The sequence below is a fragment of the Humulus lupulus genome, chromosome 5 (genome assembly GCF_963169125.1).
Source record: "Humulus lupulus chromosome 5, drHumLupu1.1, whole genome shotgun sequence".
Classification (NCBI taxonomy): Eukaryota; Viridiplantae; Streptophyta; class Magnoliopsida; order Rosales; family Cannabaceae; genus Humulus; species Humulus lupulus.
In genome coordinates, this window is record NC_084797.1 from 59,915,947 (window position 1) to 59,934,566 (window position 18,620).

The 18,620-nt window shown below is 40.9% G+C and overlaps 1 protein-coding gene across 1 annotated transcript in view; it reads left to right on the forward strand.

Moving 5' to 3' along the window:
* LOC133834853 (uncharacterized) overlaps positions 1-16,533 on the forward strand; it is a 40,775-nt gene extending 24,242 nt beyond the window's left edge. Inside the window, exons 5-7 of the mRNA XM_062264623.1 lie at positions 12,884-13,066; positions 13,232-13,393; positions 15,963-16,533. Coding sequence (XP_062120607.1) covers positions 12,884-13,066; positions 13,232-13,393; positions 15,963-16,385 — 768 coding nt within the window. The 3' untranslated portion in view covers positions 16,386-16,533. The remainder of the gene's footprint in view (positions 1-12,883; positions 13,067-13,231; positions 13,394-15,962) is intronic.
* The last annotated feature ends 2,087 nt before the right edge of the window (positions 16,534-18,620 follow it).

Genomic DNA, 18,620 nt, shown 5'->3' on the forward strand with positions numbered 1-18,620 from the left:
ATCCCCCCAGCAACAGAAGTCACAGCGATTCCCGTCGTTGTGCAGGCCCAAATAGATGCCCTTAACCAGGCGGTGCAACAACTGGTCGGGGAAGAACATCTCATATCGACCACGACAGGAGGAAAGGCACTCCTTTCGTCCAGAGGATAGCTATGGCAGAGACTCCTAGTAAGTTTAAAATGCCTATGCTTTCGAACTTTGATGGATACGGTGACCCGGTATCTCACGTCAATAAGTTTGAGATACAAATGGACATTCAGAAAGTGTCCGAAGACGCTCGGTGCAGGATCTTCCCTGCAAGACTTTCTGATGCCGCGCAGGAATGATTTTTTAAGTTCCCTCCTGCAAGCATAGTTTCCTGGGAGATGTTCGTAAATGAGTTTTACGGATAGTTCTACGCAGGTCGAGTGCATCCGACCGAGGCAAACCAGCTGGTTGAAATTCGCCAGTAGGATGGAGAATCGCTTAAGGACTACATCCAGCGCTTTATGCGAGCAGCCGCTGGAGCGAAAACGGTAGGGGACGAAGGCAAAATGATGGCCATAACCGCAGGGGTTAGGCGTCGCACCCCTCTCTGGAAGAGCCTCTGAAAAGATGGAGTTAGAACTACCCAGGAATTCTTGGACCGGGCTGATCGTTACATCAAGCTCGAAGATGCCATTGCCGACTATGGAAAGCCTCCAGGCAAGGATAAGAAGGTAGCCGAGCCCGCCAAAGCCGCCAATGGGTCTAAGCCTAACGGGAACGGCAATGGCAAGAATGGTGGGAAACGGCCGCACAACGAGCCTTCCACCTCTGACAATAAACGAGCCAAGGGTAACTGTTATGAACCACGGTTCACTAACTATACTGCCCTAGTTGAGTCTCGGGGAGAGGTTTATCAGGCCACGAGTTCCAGTGTGCCTTATAAGAAGCTTGCCTCCATTCGAGAGGATATTTTGAAAAGACACTTCCAAGTTCTGTCGTTATCATAACGACTACGGACATGACACCAACGAATGCAACCAGCTGAAGGATGAAATCGAGTTCCTTATTAGACAAATACACTTGAGAAGATACGTACGGGCCTCGGGAAATTCCCAACGAGAAGCTCCAGGTGGCAACGAGCAAGCGCCCACACGCCAACGCTGGCCACCTTTGCAGCCTGCCCCCGTGACTGGCACACTGTTAACCATTTGTGGAGGCTCGCACCTCGCCAGAAATAGCGGAAAGGCCAGGGAACGATACGCTCGGACTCTGCGCCACGACCAGGACATCGAGATGATGACTGTGGAGGACCGCGCGCCAAAAAAGGCTCGGTCAGAAGAGGGCGAAATAACCTTCTCTGATAGCGATGCCCAACATGTCCGGTTCCCACATTCCGATCCGCTAGTCGTGGATATCCAAATGGCCAACATGATGGTGAAGAGAGTGCTGGTCGATACAGGAAGTTTGGTGAATATCCTGTATAAGTCTTCGCTGGAACGCATGAAGTTGTCCGTTAAGGACCTGGAGCCTTGCAACCAGACAATATACGGCTTCTCTGGTGAGGGACTCGCCCCCGCAGGAATAATCAGACTACCAGTGACGACAGGTACAACACCTGCTACCAGGACATTACTCGCCACTTTTATAGTAGTTGATTGTCCTTCGGCGTACAATGCCGTCATTGGAAGACCTATACTGGTTGATCTACGGGCCGTCACCTCTATGTGGCACTTGGCCATGAAATTCCTGACAGACGCAGGGGTAGGACGCGTGTTGGGAAACCAGAGGGAGGCCAGAGAGTGCTATAACGCCTCAGTCACGAAGGCGAAAAAGGGAACATCAAAAAGCACTACCTCGGATAGGTTGCAGATGGCAATTGATACACAAGCCCAATCCGGTGATGAAGTCACCAAATAGGGTGTTGCCCAAAGTGAGGATAGAGATCTAGATCCTCGCTTTGGAGATTTTGAAGAGAACGTTGGACCCGTCGAGGACCTGGAAGAGGTCCAACTCGACGAAAAAGACCCGACCAGAGTCGTGAAGGTCGGGAAAAACCTAGAACCAACCACGAAGCATGCACTGGTGGAATTTTTGCGAAAGAACTAGGAGGTCTTTGCCTGGTCACATAAAGACATGGCTAGGATAGACCCTGCAGTTATTAGCCATGTCCTGAATATAGACAAGACTTTTCCACCCGTGCAACAAAAAAGAAGGCTGCTCGATAAAGATCGATCAAGAGCCTTAAAAGAAAAAGTTGAAAGGTGAAAGGAGAATGGGTTCATCAGGGTGGCGTTTTATCCATCGTGAGTCTCCAATCCAGTGCTGGTTCCCAAGCCTAACAGCAAATGGCAAACCTGCGTAGATTTTACAGACCTCAATAAAGCCTGCCCAAAAGATTGCTTCCCACTCCCAAGAATCGACCAGTTGGTCGATGCCACTGCAGGACACGAGATCCTCTCCTTCATGGATGCATATTCGGGCTACAACCAGATGCGACTTACCAGCGGTTAGTCAACCACATGTTTAAAGAATTGATCGGAGTAAACATGGAGGTATACGTGGACGACATGCTGGTAAAGTCTAAGAAGGCAGAAGGACATGTGAAGGATTTACAAGAATGTTTTGATGTATTGAACAAGTACCAGATGAAACTAAATACTCTCAAATGTTCCTTCGGAGTTGGATCAGGAAAGTTTTTGGGGTTCATTGTAAATTCAAGAGGAATCGAGGCCAACCCCGACAAGATAAAAGCCCTGATCGACATGAAATCGTTAGAAAAGATCAAAGATGTACAAAGTTTAACCGGGAGAATCGCAGCCCTAATTAGATTTATTTCAAAATCCACAGACAAATGCGTCCCTTTTTTCAATCTACTTAGGGGCAATAAGAAGTTTGAATGGGCAGAAGACTGCGAGCAAGCTTTTCAGGCCTTGAAAGCACATATGGCACAGCCTCCCGTTTTATCCAAAGCCGATAGAAAGAGAAACTTTGTTCATTTACCTGGCGATCACGGAAGTTGCTGCGAGTGCGGTACTAGTACGAGAGGAGGAGGGCGTACAAAAAGCGGTCTACTATGTTAGCATGAGGCTGATCGGGGCAGAACAGAGATATCCACCTATTGAAAGGTTAGCGTATTGCTTAATCCTGGCCTCAAGGAAGCTGCGCCCTTACTTCCAAGCCCATCCTATCACAGTTTTAACCGACCAGCCCCTTCGGCAAGTCCTCCAAAAACCAGAGGCGGCTGGGCGATTATTAAAATGGGCAGTCGAACTAAGGCAATTCGATATCACATATTCTCCGCGAGCAGCAGTAAAATGACAAGTCTTGGCTGATCTTATTGCAGAGTTCACCGAACTCCCAGACAGCGAGCAGTGCGAACAGCCTAGTGCGCCTGAGCCTCAAGAGAAAGCTCCTTCTTGGAAGTTATTCACGGATGGGTCGTCCAACGAATCTCACGCAGGAGCGGGAGTGATATTGATAATGCCGGAAGGATATTTATTTCACTGCACCATTAGGTTCGACTTTACCGCTTCAAATAATGAAGCCGAATACGAAGCACTCCTCACTGGGTTGAGAATGGCGAAAGACATGAGCATAAAGACGCTTGATATTTACAATGATTCATAGCTGGTAGTGAATCAAGTTCTAGGGGAATATCAAGCACGAGGCCTAAAAATGGTGGCCTACTTAAATAAAACCAAAGACCTGCTAGCCCAGTTCACGAAGTATACCCTCCAGCAAATACCGCGGGATCAGAATTCAAATGCAGACGCCTTGGCCAAACTCGCGAGCGCGAAAGATGCTGACACTATGAACATTGTGCCAGTAGAAAGATTGAGTGAGCCAAGCATACAAACAATTGAAGCCAGTATGGAAATTCGAATGGAGGATACATGGATGGCGCCTTACTTGGAGTATCTGACAAATGGTGTGCTACCAACAGATAGAAACAAAGCCAGAACTCTACAAAGGCAGGCTGCTAGATACATACTGGTCGATGGTGTTATGTACAGGAGAGGGTATTCAATGCCACTACTCAGATGCGTTACACTAGAAAAAGCTAAGGAACTAATGAAAGAGGTGCATGAAGGCTTCTGTGGAGATCACGCTGGGGGCAAAGTTTGGCAAAAAAGATTCTAAGGCAAGGCTACTTCTGGCCGACTATGAACGAAGATTCAATGGAGTTTGTACGAAGATGCAATAAATGTCAAAGGTTCTCCAAAATTCCACAAGCAGCTCCAAACGAGTTAAAACAGATGCAGAGTCTGTGGCCTTTTGCAGTATGGGGATAGATTTGATTGGATCTCTGCCAACGGGAAAAGGCGGAGTGAAGTACGCAGTTGTGGCAGTCGACTACTTCACCAAATGGGCTGAAACTGAACCACTCGCTACCATAACGACCAAAAAAGTTCTTGACTTTGTCATCAAGAACATTGTTTGCCGGTATGGTTTGCCCCGAAAGATCATTTCAGACAACGGAACCCAATTTGACAGCGACTTATTCACCGACTTCTGCGAAAGGCACGAGATTATCAAAAGTTTTTCTTTAGTTGCGCATCCACAAGCAAACGGGCAAGTAGAGGCTGTGAATAAAACTCTTAAAGACACCCTGAAGAAGAGGCTTGAAGACGCTAAAGGAGCATGGCCAGAGCAGCTGCCTGAAGTCCTCTGGTCGTATAGAACCTCTCACCGAACAACGACAGGTCACACCCCATTTTCCTTAGCCTACGGATATGAGACTATGTTATCTGTCGAGTTAGATCCCTTCACACATCGACGCTTAACATACGATCAGGACCAGAACAGCCAACTGATGATGGAGTCCCTAGACTCAATTGACGAGATACGGGAGAAAGCTCAACTCCGAGTTGCTGCATACCAGCAAAAGGTCGCCCGGTACTTTAACTCAAAAGTAAAAGAAAGAAAATTCAACGTCGGTGACTTGGTGCTACGACGAGTTTTCTTGAATACCCGCGACCCCACTGCTGGAGTACTCGGACCTAATTGGGAAGGACCTTACCAGATTGAAGAAGTCCTTCACCCGGGCACCAAAAAACTTGCACGCCTAAACGGAGATCTCGTTCCACGTTATTGGAATAAAGAACACCTGCGCAAGTATTATCAGTGACCAGTCCTTTTTAAAGGACTGACTTGTATTAAATTTTACTTTTTACAAGTTTTGCAAAAAGGGTTAGCCACGTTGTATGGCTAATCGCTTATATATGTAAGATCCTTTTTTAGAATCATTCGTAAGGATATGTTTAGTCCATTTTTAATACGAGATTATAAGGGACTGTGCGCAGCCAGTCATTCTTGCGAACCTTTGTAAATTTATGTTTACAAGTATTTGTTCATTACATGTGTTGTTTTGCTGTAGTATAAGCATTACGTTTCCTATCGAGCAGAAATGTTCGAACAGGTCATGATCAAGGCAAGTGACCCAGGATCTAAAGCTCCTCGATCACTTGGGGGCATATAAGGCACATCGATAGCAAAGCATATCAAAAGGTATTTAAACACATGAACAAAATAAGTGAAAGCATGTTAAGGTACTTAGAGTATTTTTCAAAATTTATATTTTGTTAAATCAAACCAAAGTACTATGCTAAGTTCGGTCATACGGACAGATGTTATGGTAAATGAAAATATTATAACATTATAATGCAGTCTTTTACACCGCACGCATCACTGCTTGGATGTAACTGTTCAAATAAAAGGAAAGTTTGCTGCCCATGCAGCAAATTCAAAAAAGATATATAGTCTTTACATCACGACCCGTGGGTCGTGTAATTGAAGAAAAATAAAAAGAGAATAAGTTTAAGGAGTAGTAGGAGCAGGAGGGTCTTGCTCAGCAATCTGGTTGGCCGCATCCTCAACAACTCCTCCTTTCTCTGCGCCAGCGGCCGGCTGGATGCTTGGGGAAGCATGGATCCTTGCTCTTTCCTCTTCTTCGGCCAATCGAGCAGTGTAGCCGGCCAGCTCAGCATTCCTGACATCTTCTGAAAGGTAGTCAAAGTTGGCGCCCTGGTTGTGTTTCCAGAAGTCATAGAAACACCGAAGCGTCGCATTCTTGTACCTTTCCAGATCTTTGGCGTTGGCAAGCTTCAGCTGCTATATTTGGCTCTCAAGATCAGCCATGGCCTTGTTCTTGGCAAGAAGCTCCTCGTTGAGTCTCTTGCATTCGCGATATTGGACTCGGCTGGTCTCCTGGTACTCCTCCCTCTGCTTCCTCAAGGCTGCCTTGGAAGCTTCGACCTCCGCCAGCTTTGCCACCGCAGTATCCTTCTGCTGGGTGACCGCCTCCAACTCCCCCACATGCCTGGTTTCTGCAGCCTGAAGCTCCTCAGCAGCTTTCGCCTGGTACCTCTCGATGGCATTTGCCCGAGCCTGGTCGATGGTAGCTTGGGCACGAGTACGAGCAGCAGTTGCAGTCAGCAAAGCCTGTGGATAAGAGATAAAGTTAGAGTCTGTTGCCAAGAATAAAAGACGGAAGCCAAAGAGATAAGAAATGCTTACGCTGGCCATTTCGTTTAGGGCCCTGTTCAGAATTTGGTCGACCCCCATTTTCTCTACCTCAGCCATTGCATCTTTGCAACGGTTGTACTTCACGATGTGTGCAAGGCGGTCCTTGGCTGCTCGCAAGGCGCGGCTCGAAAGTTTGGCCCCAAGAGCTTCGTCCCGCTGGGTTTGTTCTTTAGCGGCTGCAGGGGGAGGGTTCGTCGTAGCAGGCGGGGTTTCCTTTTCAACAGGAACCGAAGGCTGGGCAGAAGTTTGCCCAGTTAGCACGTCCTTGGGAGGATCTTATGTTCGACCCTTCTTGGCAGGAGGTCCTTGGCTTGATTCACCGTTATGCCTCCTGGACGTCTTTCGCCGGACCAGAGGGACTTCTACTTCCTCCTCAGTCTGATGTAAATCGAAGACGTTGTGAGTGGTCATATCTGCGTACAAATAAACATATGCAAATGATAAGATAAAGGCAAATAAAAACTCTTGATAAAACAGGAAAGATGTCACAAAGTTTAATACCCGAGCTACAATTACTGGTCGCTATACTATTGACTCTATTAGTCACACACTCACTATCTGGCACGAAGAAGTCTGACCCTAGATTTTGAGTATACGTAAAGTTGCCCTCCTCGTCAAACTAGTGACAGGGAATTGGCAAGCTATTTAAAAGCGAAATAACTGTACCGTTTTAATCGGAGGATTCCCCCAAATTCACAACAGGTTCTGTTGCCTTTTGTTTCTTCTTGCCTTGGGGTGCAGAAGGATTGCCCGTGGGTTCCCTGATTGTAACCCCCGTCGGCCTCCTTCGTGGAGGGGACGCAGGGGGTTGCTGCTCGGGATCCCCCTCGGCAGTGGCATCTGCTACTACGGGTCCTCTTGTTTCATGGCGAGGAGGCAGGATGCCAGATAGCCTCAGATTTTCATCAGTAACCAGGGACTTGACGCTTTTTTCTGCGTTTGTCATCCTAGCCAATGCGGTGGACCTCAACACCATGTCTGGTGTTGGGGTCGGACGTAACCATGGGCCTGAAAGACAAAGTGTACTTTAAGAAAAATGAAGGGAAATTCGCTGATAAAAAGTATCGACCAGTAAAAACAGCACTTACCTCCTCGAGCGAAGGCCAGGTTGTTGCTGGTCATGTCCGGAGTGAGGAAGTACTCCTTGCTGTACTGCCCCACGTTGGATATGTGCGTATTGTCACTCAGGAACGTCCGGCTTGTCTCCTGGTGACAAAGATGGAAGAAGCCCGTCCCATACTGTTGAGGGTTGGACTTGAGGTCGAAGAGATAGTTGACCTCATGGGGGTAGGTTCTGGTTATTTTTTGAGTTTTTACAAGATATAGAGTGCGGCCAGCATTCTATATCCATTCGGAGTAATTTGGAAGGGGGCGACACCAAAATAGTTGGCCACCCCCTGATAAAAAGATGTAGAGGGAGGGTAGCCCCTGCCTCTATGTGATATCTAGACCAAACACTGTATACACCTCCGGGAAGGTTAGCCCTTGGGTCTGCAGTAGGAATTTTGAGATTGACCCCTGTGAGAGGATACTTCCTGATGTAGTTGGCAAGCATCCGAGGAGTCACTTGGCTGGTCGGGGAGAGATACCACTCGACATCAGGCAGATTCTGATGACGAGGGCGGACTCTAGTTTGGATATTAGGGTCAGGAGCGGGATTTTCTCGACCACTGGTCGAAGGAACCCTAGCCTGTGAATCAGGCTGGGCAGGAGAGTTTGGGCTATCTTCGGAGTCAGGTCTTTTCTTGCCTAAAGACTTAGAACGGGTTATTTGAGGAGATGGACGAGGTCTAGGAGAAGATCGTGAAAAAGGGATCTCGTGAACTCTGTCGGTCGGTTGTTCTTCGCCTTCGAGCAGCTGGGCAAGATAATCGTCGTCGATGGGCCGTTCACCTCCCCACAAATCTGGCATTAAAGTCTGCAAACAGAAGAATGGAGAGGTGAGGATAGAGAATTTTTAAGACTTTTTAGAATAGCGCTGGTCGAGATAAAAGTTAAGCTTTTATACAGCAGCATTCTAAAAAAAAGCTAAAATTTTCCATACGAACAGTTTGAGAAACAGATCAAAGGGTGAAAGCAAAAAGTTTTTCATAAAAGCTTTTTCAACTCCCCTTAGGGCGGGAAAAACCTATTTTTTCGGTTGGCCTAAAAATCGAACCTTTACTTCGGTTTTACGTCCTAAAAAGTATGATCTCAACTATCAAACTAACTCGTAACTTTTTTCACCCACAAGACATTCTACTGACAAGCATGTAACGCCCTACTTCCTTAGAGCCGTTACTTAGTGAGTTTTAAGACAAAACAGTGTGCAAAGATCTCGCTAACCGAGGTTTTGAAACGAAAGTGTGACTAATTAAAAGTTAAGGCTGTAATCTTAGAAAAATGCGTTGTTTCAATAAAACTTCTAATATTAAACATTGGGATCCCAAAATAAGGTTTGAAAACTATTTACATCTAAAAAATGAGTTCACAGTTGATAAATCATAAAAATCATAGATTATTACAGCCATTTTCAAATAAACCCCCAACCAAAGCAGTCGGGCAGGCCAAACATGTACGCGTCGCTTCACGCTCTCCGTACTCATGGTTGGTTGACTCAGACATTGCCCTACCTGCAACACAGAGCACCCGTGAGCCGAAGCCCAGCAAGAAAACTCATGCAGAACATAACATATGCAATGTATACAGTTTATCATAATAGATAATCCTCAAATAAACAAGTCAACCATTAGACTAAGCTAACACAGCCATGCCGCCCCAGAGACCTTACCAAAGCCCTGGGGTATCGGTTCTCACCGCGAGGATAACTCTTGTATCCCTTGGGTCCCACCTTGAATATAGCATAACACATGTATCCACCGGGCCCCGCCCTGACTATAGCATCCCATGTGCTAGGTGTTACTTTCGGCCCACGGCCGCCCCGGCCTACGCCGTACTCGGCCCTTGCCGTTCATTTCATCATAATCACACATATAATATAACACAACAACATGCAATCAAATATTAATTCATTTAAGTCTGCACCCTAACATGTGATGCAATATAGGGCCGCGCCCCACAATCATACTATGGGCCCACGCCCTATCCTACGGGTGTTATAGTTTTCTTACCTGAATTCCGAGCCTCCTGATGCACTAAAGCCGCGAGCACGGTCCTCAAGCACGAGCCTCACCAACAACCTAGTCACAACACACAAGAAACATCCCTCAATACTAATCAACCCAAAACCACTTCCCGGGACCAATCCCGCACTCTCGGGACCTCTAAAACCTTAAAACAACACCCCGGAGACATCCCCCGAACCCCCGGAGCAAAGGCCTAAAATTGCCTAAAAATGATGCCCTGAATTTAGCCTTGTGCCGCGGCACCCATCAGTCAGAGGCTCCCTCGCCGCGGCACGAAAAACCTGTGTCGCGGCACGCCTTCGCAGACCCAGAATTCTGGGTTTTCTCCTGCGTTTTCTCCAAGCTAAAACCTTCCCAATTCATACCAAACCAATACCCAAACCCCAAAATCAAATCCAAACTTCATATGACCCATCTAGCAACCCATAAACATCATCAAAGCAATCAAATCCCCAAAATCCACATCCTTGATTTCAATTTCAGAAAATTAAAAACTCAAAGTTCAAACTTAACCCATGCTCAAATCTCTTAACCCATAACATAATCGAGCCTTAAATGTGTATAAATTCCTTACCTCAAGTAGAGAATCCCATCCCAAGCTCCCTTGATTCATCTCCTAAGTCTCCAAATTTCAGCTCCTTCACTTCTTCTTCTTCTTCTTCTCATTGCCCTAACTTTCCTTCTCTTTGGTTTTTCTTCTCTTTAGTTTTTATCAAAACCAAATAATGCCAAGCCCCAAACCGTGTACCCCCTATAACCCAGCTGCCATAAATCAATTTCCCAGTCAAATGACCATTTTACCCCTCCTTGCCTATCCTTTCCCAACTAAACCTCAAGGGCACTTAAGTCCTTTTACTTCTATTTCATTTCTACCATTTTCTACCTAGAACTTGTTACTCTCAGCAGTAACTAATGGTTACCCAGGTTACTAAATCTCTAATAACCATTACCCGCTAAATCTCAACTTAACCATAAAATTCCCGAGGTACCCCTAGGCTCCTCCCGAGCCGGGTATAGAAATCCCGTTGTGACTCTTAAGTTAAATTGCTCTCTAGGACCGTCTCGGCACGTGCATCACAAAATAAAACCACACTCACGTGGTACAAATCACGGAATACAATTATCACAAATATGCCCTCGGCGGGCTAAAATTACAATTATGCCCTTCAAACACAATCAGGGCCTACATGCATACTAATACACATATACATGCGTCTCAGATAAATAAATAGTCAAATAACATGCTTTAAATCATAACCATGCATTTAACTCATAAAATCACACATAATTCCCATCGTGCCCTCCTGGCACGCTAATCAAGGCCCTTAAGCCTTATTAACGAATTTGGGTCGTTACAAAGCACCTCAACCCAAAAGTAGATAAACTCAACAGTCAAACATACAGAAACATGCATTACAAAAATATGAAACATAAAGATTCCAAGACTTACCAGAAAGAAGGTCGTGGAGATTGGTAAGAGTTTTCGGAGATCAGGGAACTCTCGGGCTGAGTCTTGAAAACGCAGAAGGACGATCTCCAGAAGAAAATGGATGCTCTGGTTTTAGGGTTTCTTGAAAGAGTAATGGCGTGCGTAAAAAGAAAAAGAGAACTTCGGAGATGTTATATATAAATTTTGTCTGTGGCATTAAAAGGGATTAATCATCAGCTTCCCTTTTTTCGAAGTATGGGGAAACGAGATAGCCGTCGAATGATTACTGGGGAAGTGAAAAGTCATGATTAGACAAGAGTAGGTTGCTTTTTCCAAGAACACACGAAGGGTTCTGACACGTATGGTGGGGTCACTGAAGGGTCGTTTCCTCAAAAGTTTATTTATTGCTCGTAATAAATAAACTTGAGGGGCAAATGTTATCCAAAAAACTGGCGTAGATGACGTGACAAGTGATTCTCGGACACGTGGCTGACACTTGGAGGAACTCTGCTAGGATATCGACCAGAAGAAAGATTATAAGCAGTAGGCAGCCTAATCTTACCTGCGACCAGTCTGGTCGCAGGTTCCGCATGCAACATGATGTTTCCATAAAGATCTTTGTAAATCCCGAAATTGACTCCCACAATCTCCTGAGTGTCCGATTATTTAGGAGAGAATATCTGTAACACATGCATGTAATCCCCCTTGAGCCTATAAATAGAGAAAGATAGTTCAAGGAAGGGACTTTTGACTTTCGAATTATTTGAGACTAGAGTAATTCTATTTGAGAGATTGTATTGTTCTTCAGAGGTTGGTGAAACTCATTAAACCCTAGTTCTTTGATCACTCGTTTGGACCTTACATCAATAACAATCTAAGTGAACGTAGGTTATTACCAGATCCTGGGGCCGAACCACTATAAAAATCTTGTGTTCTTATTATTTTCGTCATCACGTTCTTTTCAACGCATTCATCCACGTCAAACGTATTTTGACTCCGTGTCAGTTGACCAAAATCAGGGTCAACAGATTCCATTATTTTTTGTTTCTTAACATAGAAAAGTAACTCCCAACTAAGTAACCCAACCAGTTAACCAGCCATCCTCACATACTCTTCTTTGAGCTTATCATATCGTCAAATTAAACGTCATACCTGAAATAGCTAATGATAATCAAACTCTGCAACATATTTAAAATCTTATCTTGGCTTTGCGATACGAAGGAGATTGTATTCTTGAAAAACTAGCTCTAACTGAGATGTGTCTGCATTATCCTTGTTCTCAATAAAAGCTTCAATATCAGACTCCTGTTTTGCCTTTGTCCATCATTCCTCACAAAATCCCATACAGCCCCTAATCCAACTTCTCCTTTTTTCTAGAAGGCCATAATCTAAAAGACCCAGTTAGGATCCATGATAAGTTAATTGTTGCCATATTTAATCTCAGAATGCGCAATCGATATGAAGCTTGATGTCATATTCTGGTTGCTCATGATATATGTGCACCATACTTTATCCTCCAATTGATCTGCCCCATAAAAAGGTCTCCAGGAAGTTTATTCTTTTGTTTATTTCACAATTACAGAAATGGAAGATGTTACTGAATACAAGTTCTTCCAGTATCATTGTTTTCAATGTATAGGGCACAAACAGTAAAATGTCATGTTTGTTATTAGTGAAGAGAATCAGAGTTTTCCATTTAAACTTTATTCTACTGCCTCAGGAATGTGATGGCAACATATATTCATTTAAAAAATTGAACACTTTTACGGATCCAGTAAATTTTATAAAGTCTGTGCTCTCGTATATAGTATTCTGACATGGCAAACTGCTACTACAGGACTGGGCAGATTTATGGCGGCCTGAACTTCAAGGAAGGATAGCAATGGTTAATTCTCCTAGAGAGGTTCTTGGTGCAGTTCTGAAGTATATGGGAGCTTCATATAACATAAACAACATCAATTTGCAAGTTGATGGTGGCACAGATGCTGTCCAGCAAAATCTGGAATTCCTTGCAAATCAGGTAGAGATGACATCTAAGTCATAATTCTTATTCTATATCGAAAAAGTAGACAATGCTACTTTTTATGGTTAATGCAACAAGGACTTAAATGTGGGACAATAATGTTGCTGAAGAATTCTATTCTGTTTCATTTTGTATCGTTTCACCTCCATTGGTTTTATGCAGGTTCGGTTATTTGATAATACACACTATCTAAAAGCATTTGGAGTTGGAGATGTTTGGGTGGCTGTTGGGTGGAGCAGTGATGTCATTCCAGTTACAAAGCGCATGTCTAATGTTGCAGTAGTTGTTCCCAAGTCTGGATCTAGCCTGTGGGCAGATCTTTGGGTATGCCTTGTTTCAAGTTTTTACTCTGAAATTTTCTTTCTTTTCACTTTTTCTATTTCATCTGAAATAGCATTATTTAATTTTACGTTTAAGCAGTAACAGAAGATAAATATACTTTTTTCTTAGTTACTGTTCATATCTTATTTTTTGATCATGATATCTGTCATATATGGAGGAATTTTTTATTCAAAACATCAGTGCTTGTATTATTAATATGAAAAACAATACAAGAGATATGTGGGAGTACAGGAAACTTACTACCCATACATAAACAAAATCAAACAGAAAACTAAACTTAGGATTCTATAGCACAGAACTAAGAATATAAACATTTACACAAAACATTGCCAATCTCTACTTAAATCAGAGAATGGGACATTCTTAAATTCTTTCCTGTTGAAGAGCCAAATGACTACACAATATCTCGCTCTGTCCCAAGTCTCTTCTGCACTATTTTCAACCTCCTCAAACAGTCTTTTATTCCTTTTCAGCAACATTGCCCACCACACAGCTGCTATCCCTGTTCTCCACAATACTTTTTTGCCTCTGAACACCTTGAACTATAAGCTCCTCACAACTCTTTGGCATGCACTGATGGATCTGAAATTAATTTAGATACCAACCCCAAATTCTTCTAATTAAGGAGCAATGTAAGAATACATGAGAAGAATCCTCCCAGCTGCAATTACATAACACACCATCCGGGAGATATCTTCACATAAGGTTTTCTTCATTGGAGAACATCGTGGACACTCAACCTTCCTAAACACAACAGCCATAAGAAAACTACTCTTGAGGTTGTAGTACTTTTCCATATCGTTGTTGCCCAAGAAAATTGTTTATTAGGCACATCACCAGTCAATATTTTAAAAGATGATTTGCAAGAAACATCTCATTAGCATCCCCCAACCATATCTTCCTATCCTCCAATTGTGGGTGAATTCTTTGGTTTTTCATTCTAGACATCATATCTACGAGAATAGGGACTTCTCTATCATTTGAGTATCTTCTGAAATGTAAGTTCAGCTCACTCCCTTCTCTTCCTCAAGGATACAAAAATCAGCTATGTTTGTGTCCTTTTTTTTTCTTCCAAAAGCATAGCAATTCTAGGAAAGGCCATACTTAGGCTTTTATCCCCACACCAAATTCCTTCTTCAAATTGAATTGACCTTTACCCACATTAAATTTCACTAGTTGCCAAAACTCCTCATAATAGCTAGAAATACTCCTCCATGGACACCTAGAAGATTTCCTATTCCCATCCTTTGTGTCCCACCTATTTTCCGGCATACTGTACTTGCTTCTTATGATCTTATGCCACTCTGAAGGAACACGCCATAGCCACGTCATCAGCAAAGTTTTGTTACTTTAAGTTGGCCAATTTTGAGACCCTTTCGATTTTGACAAGCACACATTCTCCCAAGCAACTAAGTGATCTCCTCCTAAATCCCTTCCTTCCCACATGGAGGGATGAAGATGAAATACTTCTAAAATTATGCACACAAATTGGATACGAAGAATTTGCTTAGATGAAAAAGTAATCATCTTACCTTAGTATGTAGCATAGGACATAGGACTTGGGTTGAATATTTTGAAAACACTTGCTAGAAAAGCATGTAGCATAGGACTTGGGTTGAATATTTTGAAATTCGTTTGAACGCTTCTAAAAGTAGCTTATTATGGGTTTGAAAGCCGAAAGGAGCTTCCTAAAAGTCGCAGGCCCTCTTTGGCTAAGTTCTTTAAAGTTTTTTTTTTCAGCTTTTAGAAATAAAAAACCACTTTTAGAAGTCTATGAATAAAAAATAAAGTCTTTTTTTTAATTCAAAATATCTTTTCAAAGAAAATAGGTTCCCTAGCTTCTCCTAAAATCCTTGTGAAAAAAACTATTTTCTAAACTAGAATAATTTTCCTAATTCCTAATTCACTCTCATAATATCTTTTTGTTTTAATTGATTATCCAAACACTTTAAAAAAAAGTTTTCATTAAAAAAAATATTTGGCCCTGTTTGGCAAAGTTTTTGCTTATGGCTAAAAGTATAAGATTTGTAAAAGCTTTTGACTTAATTTTCATGTTTGGATAACTATTTTATAAGATTTTTTTAATGAAAAGTTCTTTTTAAAGTGTTTGGATATCAATAAAAAATATATATATTTTATGAGTAAAGTAGAAATTAGGAAAATTATTCTAATTGAGAAAATAACTTCTCAAAAAGGTTTTTTGAAAAAAGATGGGAATCCTAACTTCTCCAAAAAGAATTTTTAAATTAAAAAAAGACTATTTTTTACCTAAACACTTTCAAAAGTGTATTTTTTTTTTAAAATTCTAGAAGGTAAAGACAGCTTAAAAAAAGTATATACAAGTAAAAGTAGAAGTTTTCCCAAACGAGGCCTAAACTTATACCTGATACCCTTATGAGAGACAGATGAGTGAATTCCCATTAAGGAACAAAAGTAAATGCCCCAAGTCACAACAAACTTTCTGAATATAATAAAGTAATAAACGAAAGCATTTTGTTATGAAATTTATGTTTTCATTGATTTGTGAGGTTATACTTTCTTCTTTTTCTAGGCCATCCCGGCTGCCTCTAGGCTCGAAACAAGTCGAATTGGGGGACGGATTCGAGGGCCATCTCCTCTCATACATCAGTGGATAGAGTTTTGCTTGCAAGCTAGCAGAGCGATTCCGTTTAAGGAAGAAGTAATCCCTGGTGCATCTCCATCTGCGCTTGAAAGTACTCGTCTTGAAGTGCCTAAAGAGCTTAAAAATGGTAAGCCAAAACTGGACACCAACCTTATTGCAGGAGTACCTCCGCCTAATATCTTAGCCAGATGTGAGTTTTTGGAACCGTTAACTGACTCTTCTTTGGCAGAGTACCAACGGTTGATTGCTAACATTAAGAAACCTGACCATGGTTTGTTCTACAAAATGAGTCGACACTTTTCGTCAGTAATTCAAACATTTCAGCTGAAGCTGAATTTAAAGACAAGATAACCATGATCTTAATTTTTATCATGGGGTTAATTGTATTATGGTCTAATTCAATGTGTCTAAGGCAATAGATTAATTCTTGTCGACATCTATACTCGCGATCAATGAACATCATAAATAAATATAAACAGTTCAGTTGTCTTCTAATAAATTTGTATAGCTGCCCTGCAATCATTCTCTTCCGGAAATAATGTTGTTTTTTTAGATGGATTAGTTGCGAATAATATTGAGTCAACTCAGCCGTAAAGTATTGCTTTCGCTTTGGTGGTTTATTTGCTGTTTTGCTTCTGGTAATTTTTTTAATAGGGGTGCATTTAGTTTTTTAATTTTGTAAAATAAATAAAGTACAAAACCATTTAAAAAGGGGAAAAGTTGAGAACTCCTTTGTTTAGGAGGAAACTAAAATTAGAAATTAAATATATTTAGTTAAACTACCCATTATTATCGCTAGACTTTCCAAGTTACTCTTATTTGAGCACGTAGTTCTAAATGTTGTTGTAGTATGTATTATATGTGACATATTAAAGTTAAATTGGAATTGCATTCGAATTGTTTGCTAAAATGTCTAAAGAAGAATTCTAGGCTCATGACAATTCATATTAGGCTCAAATAGTATTAGTTTTGAAATGCATTCTAAGTGTTTGTTAAAATAACTCAAAAAAACTAAAGTTGTCATTGCAAAACTGAAACTTTTATGCTGTCATATATATGTGTGATAGCTATATTTATAAAATTGTATTCAATTTATGAAAAATTATTCTTTAAAATATAAACATCAGACCTTAAATTCTAAACCACAACTCTTTAAATTTTAAACCACAAAGCTTAAAATGTAAACATCAATATTTTTAAATATAAACTTCAAAACATAAAATCTAAGTTACGATCTTTTAAAAGTTTAACACCAATACTTAAAATCTAAATCACAACTTTTCAAAATGTAAACTACAAAACTTAAAATTAAAATTATTAGTATTTAAAATTTAAACCACAAAGCTTAAAATTTAAACTACGATTCTTTAAAATTTAAACCATGATTCTTTAAAATTTAAATTATGACTCTTTAAAATTTAAACCACAAGGCTTAAAAGTTAAACTAGGCTTAAAGTCTAAACCAAGACCATATAAAATATAAACAATGATCTTTAAAATCTAAACCACGACTTTTTAAAATTTAAACCATTAGTGTTTAAAATTAAACTGTAAGACTTAAAATTTAAATCACGATTCTTTAAAATTTAAACCACAAATCTTAAAATTTATACCATAAGACTTAAAATTTAAACTACGATTCTTTAAAATTTAAACTACAAGGCTTAAAAGTTAAACTACTAAGCTTAAAATCTAAACTACGTCCATATAAAATATAAATAATTATTCTTTAAAATCTAAACCACAACTGTTTGAAATTTAAACCATAAAGCTTAAAATTTAAACCATGTGTTTAACGCCCAAAATGTGACTACACTAAGCGGTAGTTGTAGTAAGATCGGGCGGTCGATCCACAAGGAGGTAACCTAAAATCAAAAGGTTAGTAGAAAATAGCACAAAAAGTTAGTAACAAGAAGTAAATAAAATTGTAAATGGAAAGATGTTTGAGATTTTGGTATTGTATTTTGATAAAGTGATGAAATGAGATAAGTGAAATAAAAGTAAGATGTAATCAAGAGTTTGAGAAAATGAAAGGTTTCAAGAATCATCCATATGTTTGTTTAGTTACTTGGTTACTTTATTTACAAAAATACACAAGTAAATAGTTCACATTCCAACATTTACTTGGAAAATCTAACATTAAAGTCCATAGTTTTTCTAACAAAAGTTCATTTGAGCTATAAAGTTCTTTACTTTAAAAGCACAATGTTAATCTTATGAAAAATGACAAAATACCCAAGGGCAATAATGCAATAGAAGATTAGACATAAAATTATGTATCAATATTACTTTTACTAATTAGAAGCACATAGAAAGAGCATGACTAATCCTATATACTATTAGCATAAGTAAATAAAGATAGCAAAATAAAGATAGAGATGAAAGAACATAAATAACCCAAATATATTACATTAAGAACATAGTAAATCAAAGTAGCAAAATAACATCACTTGCATATGGAATCATCCCTAACTTTCCTAGGAAGATTAGGCCATTATGCTCATGATTCTCACAAAATTCTAAGAAGAAAATATGAGAAGAAAGTGAGTGGAAATTTTGCTATAGTTTCTCTACTCTAAAAATTAC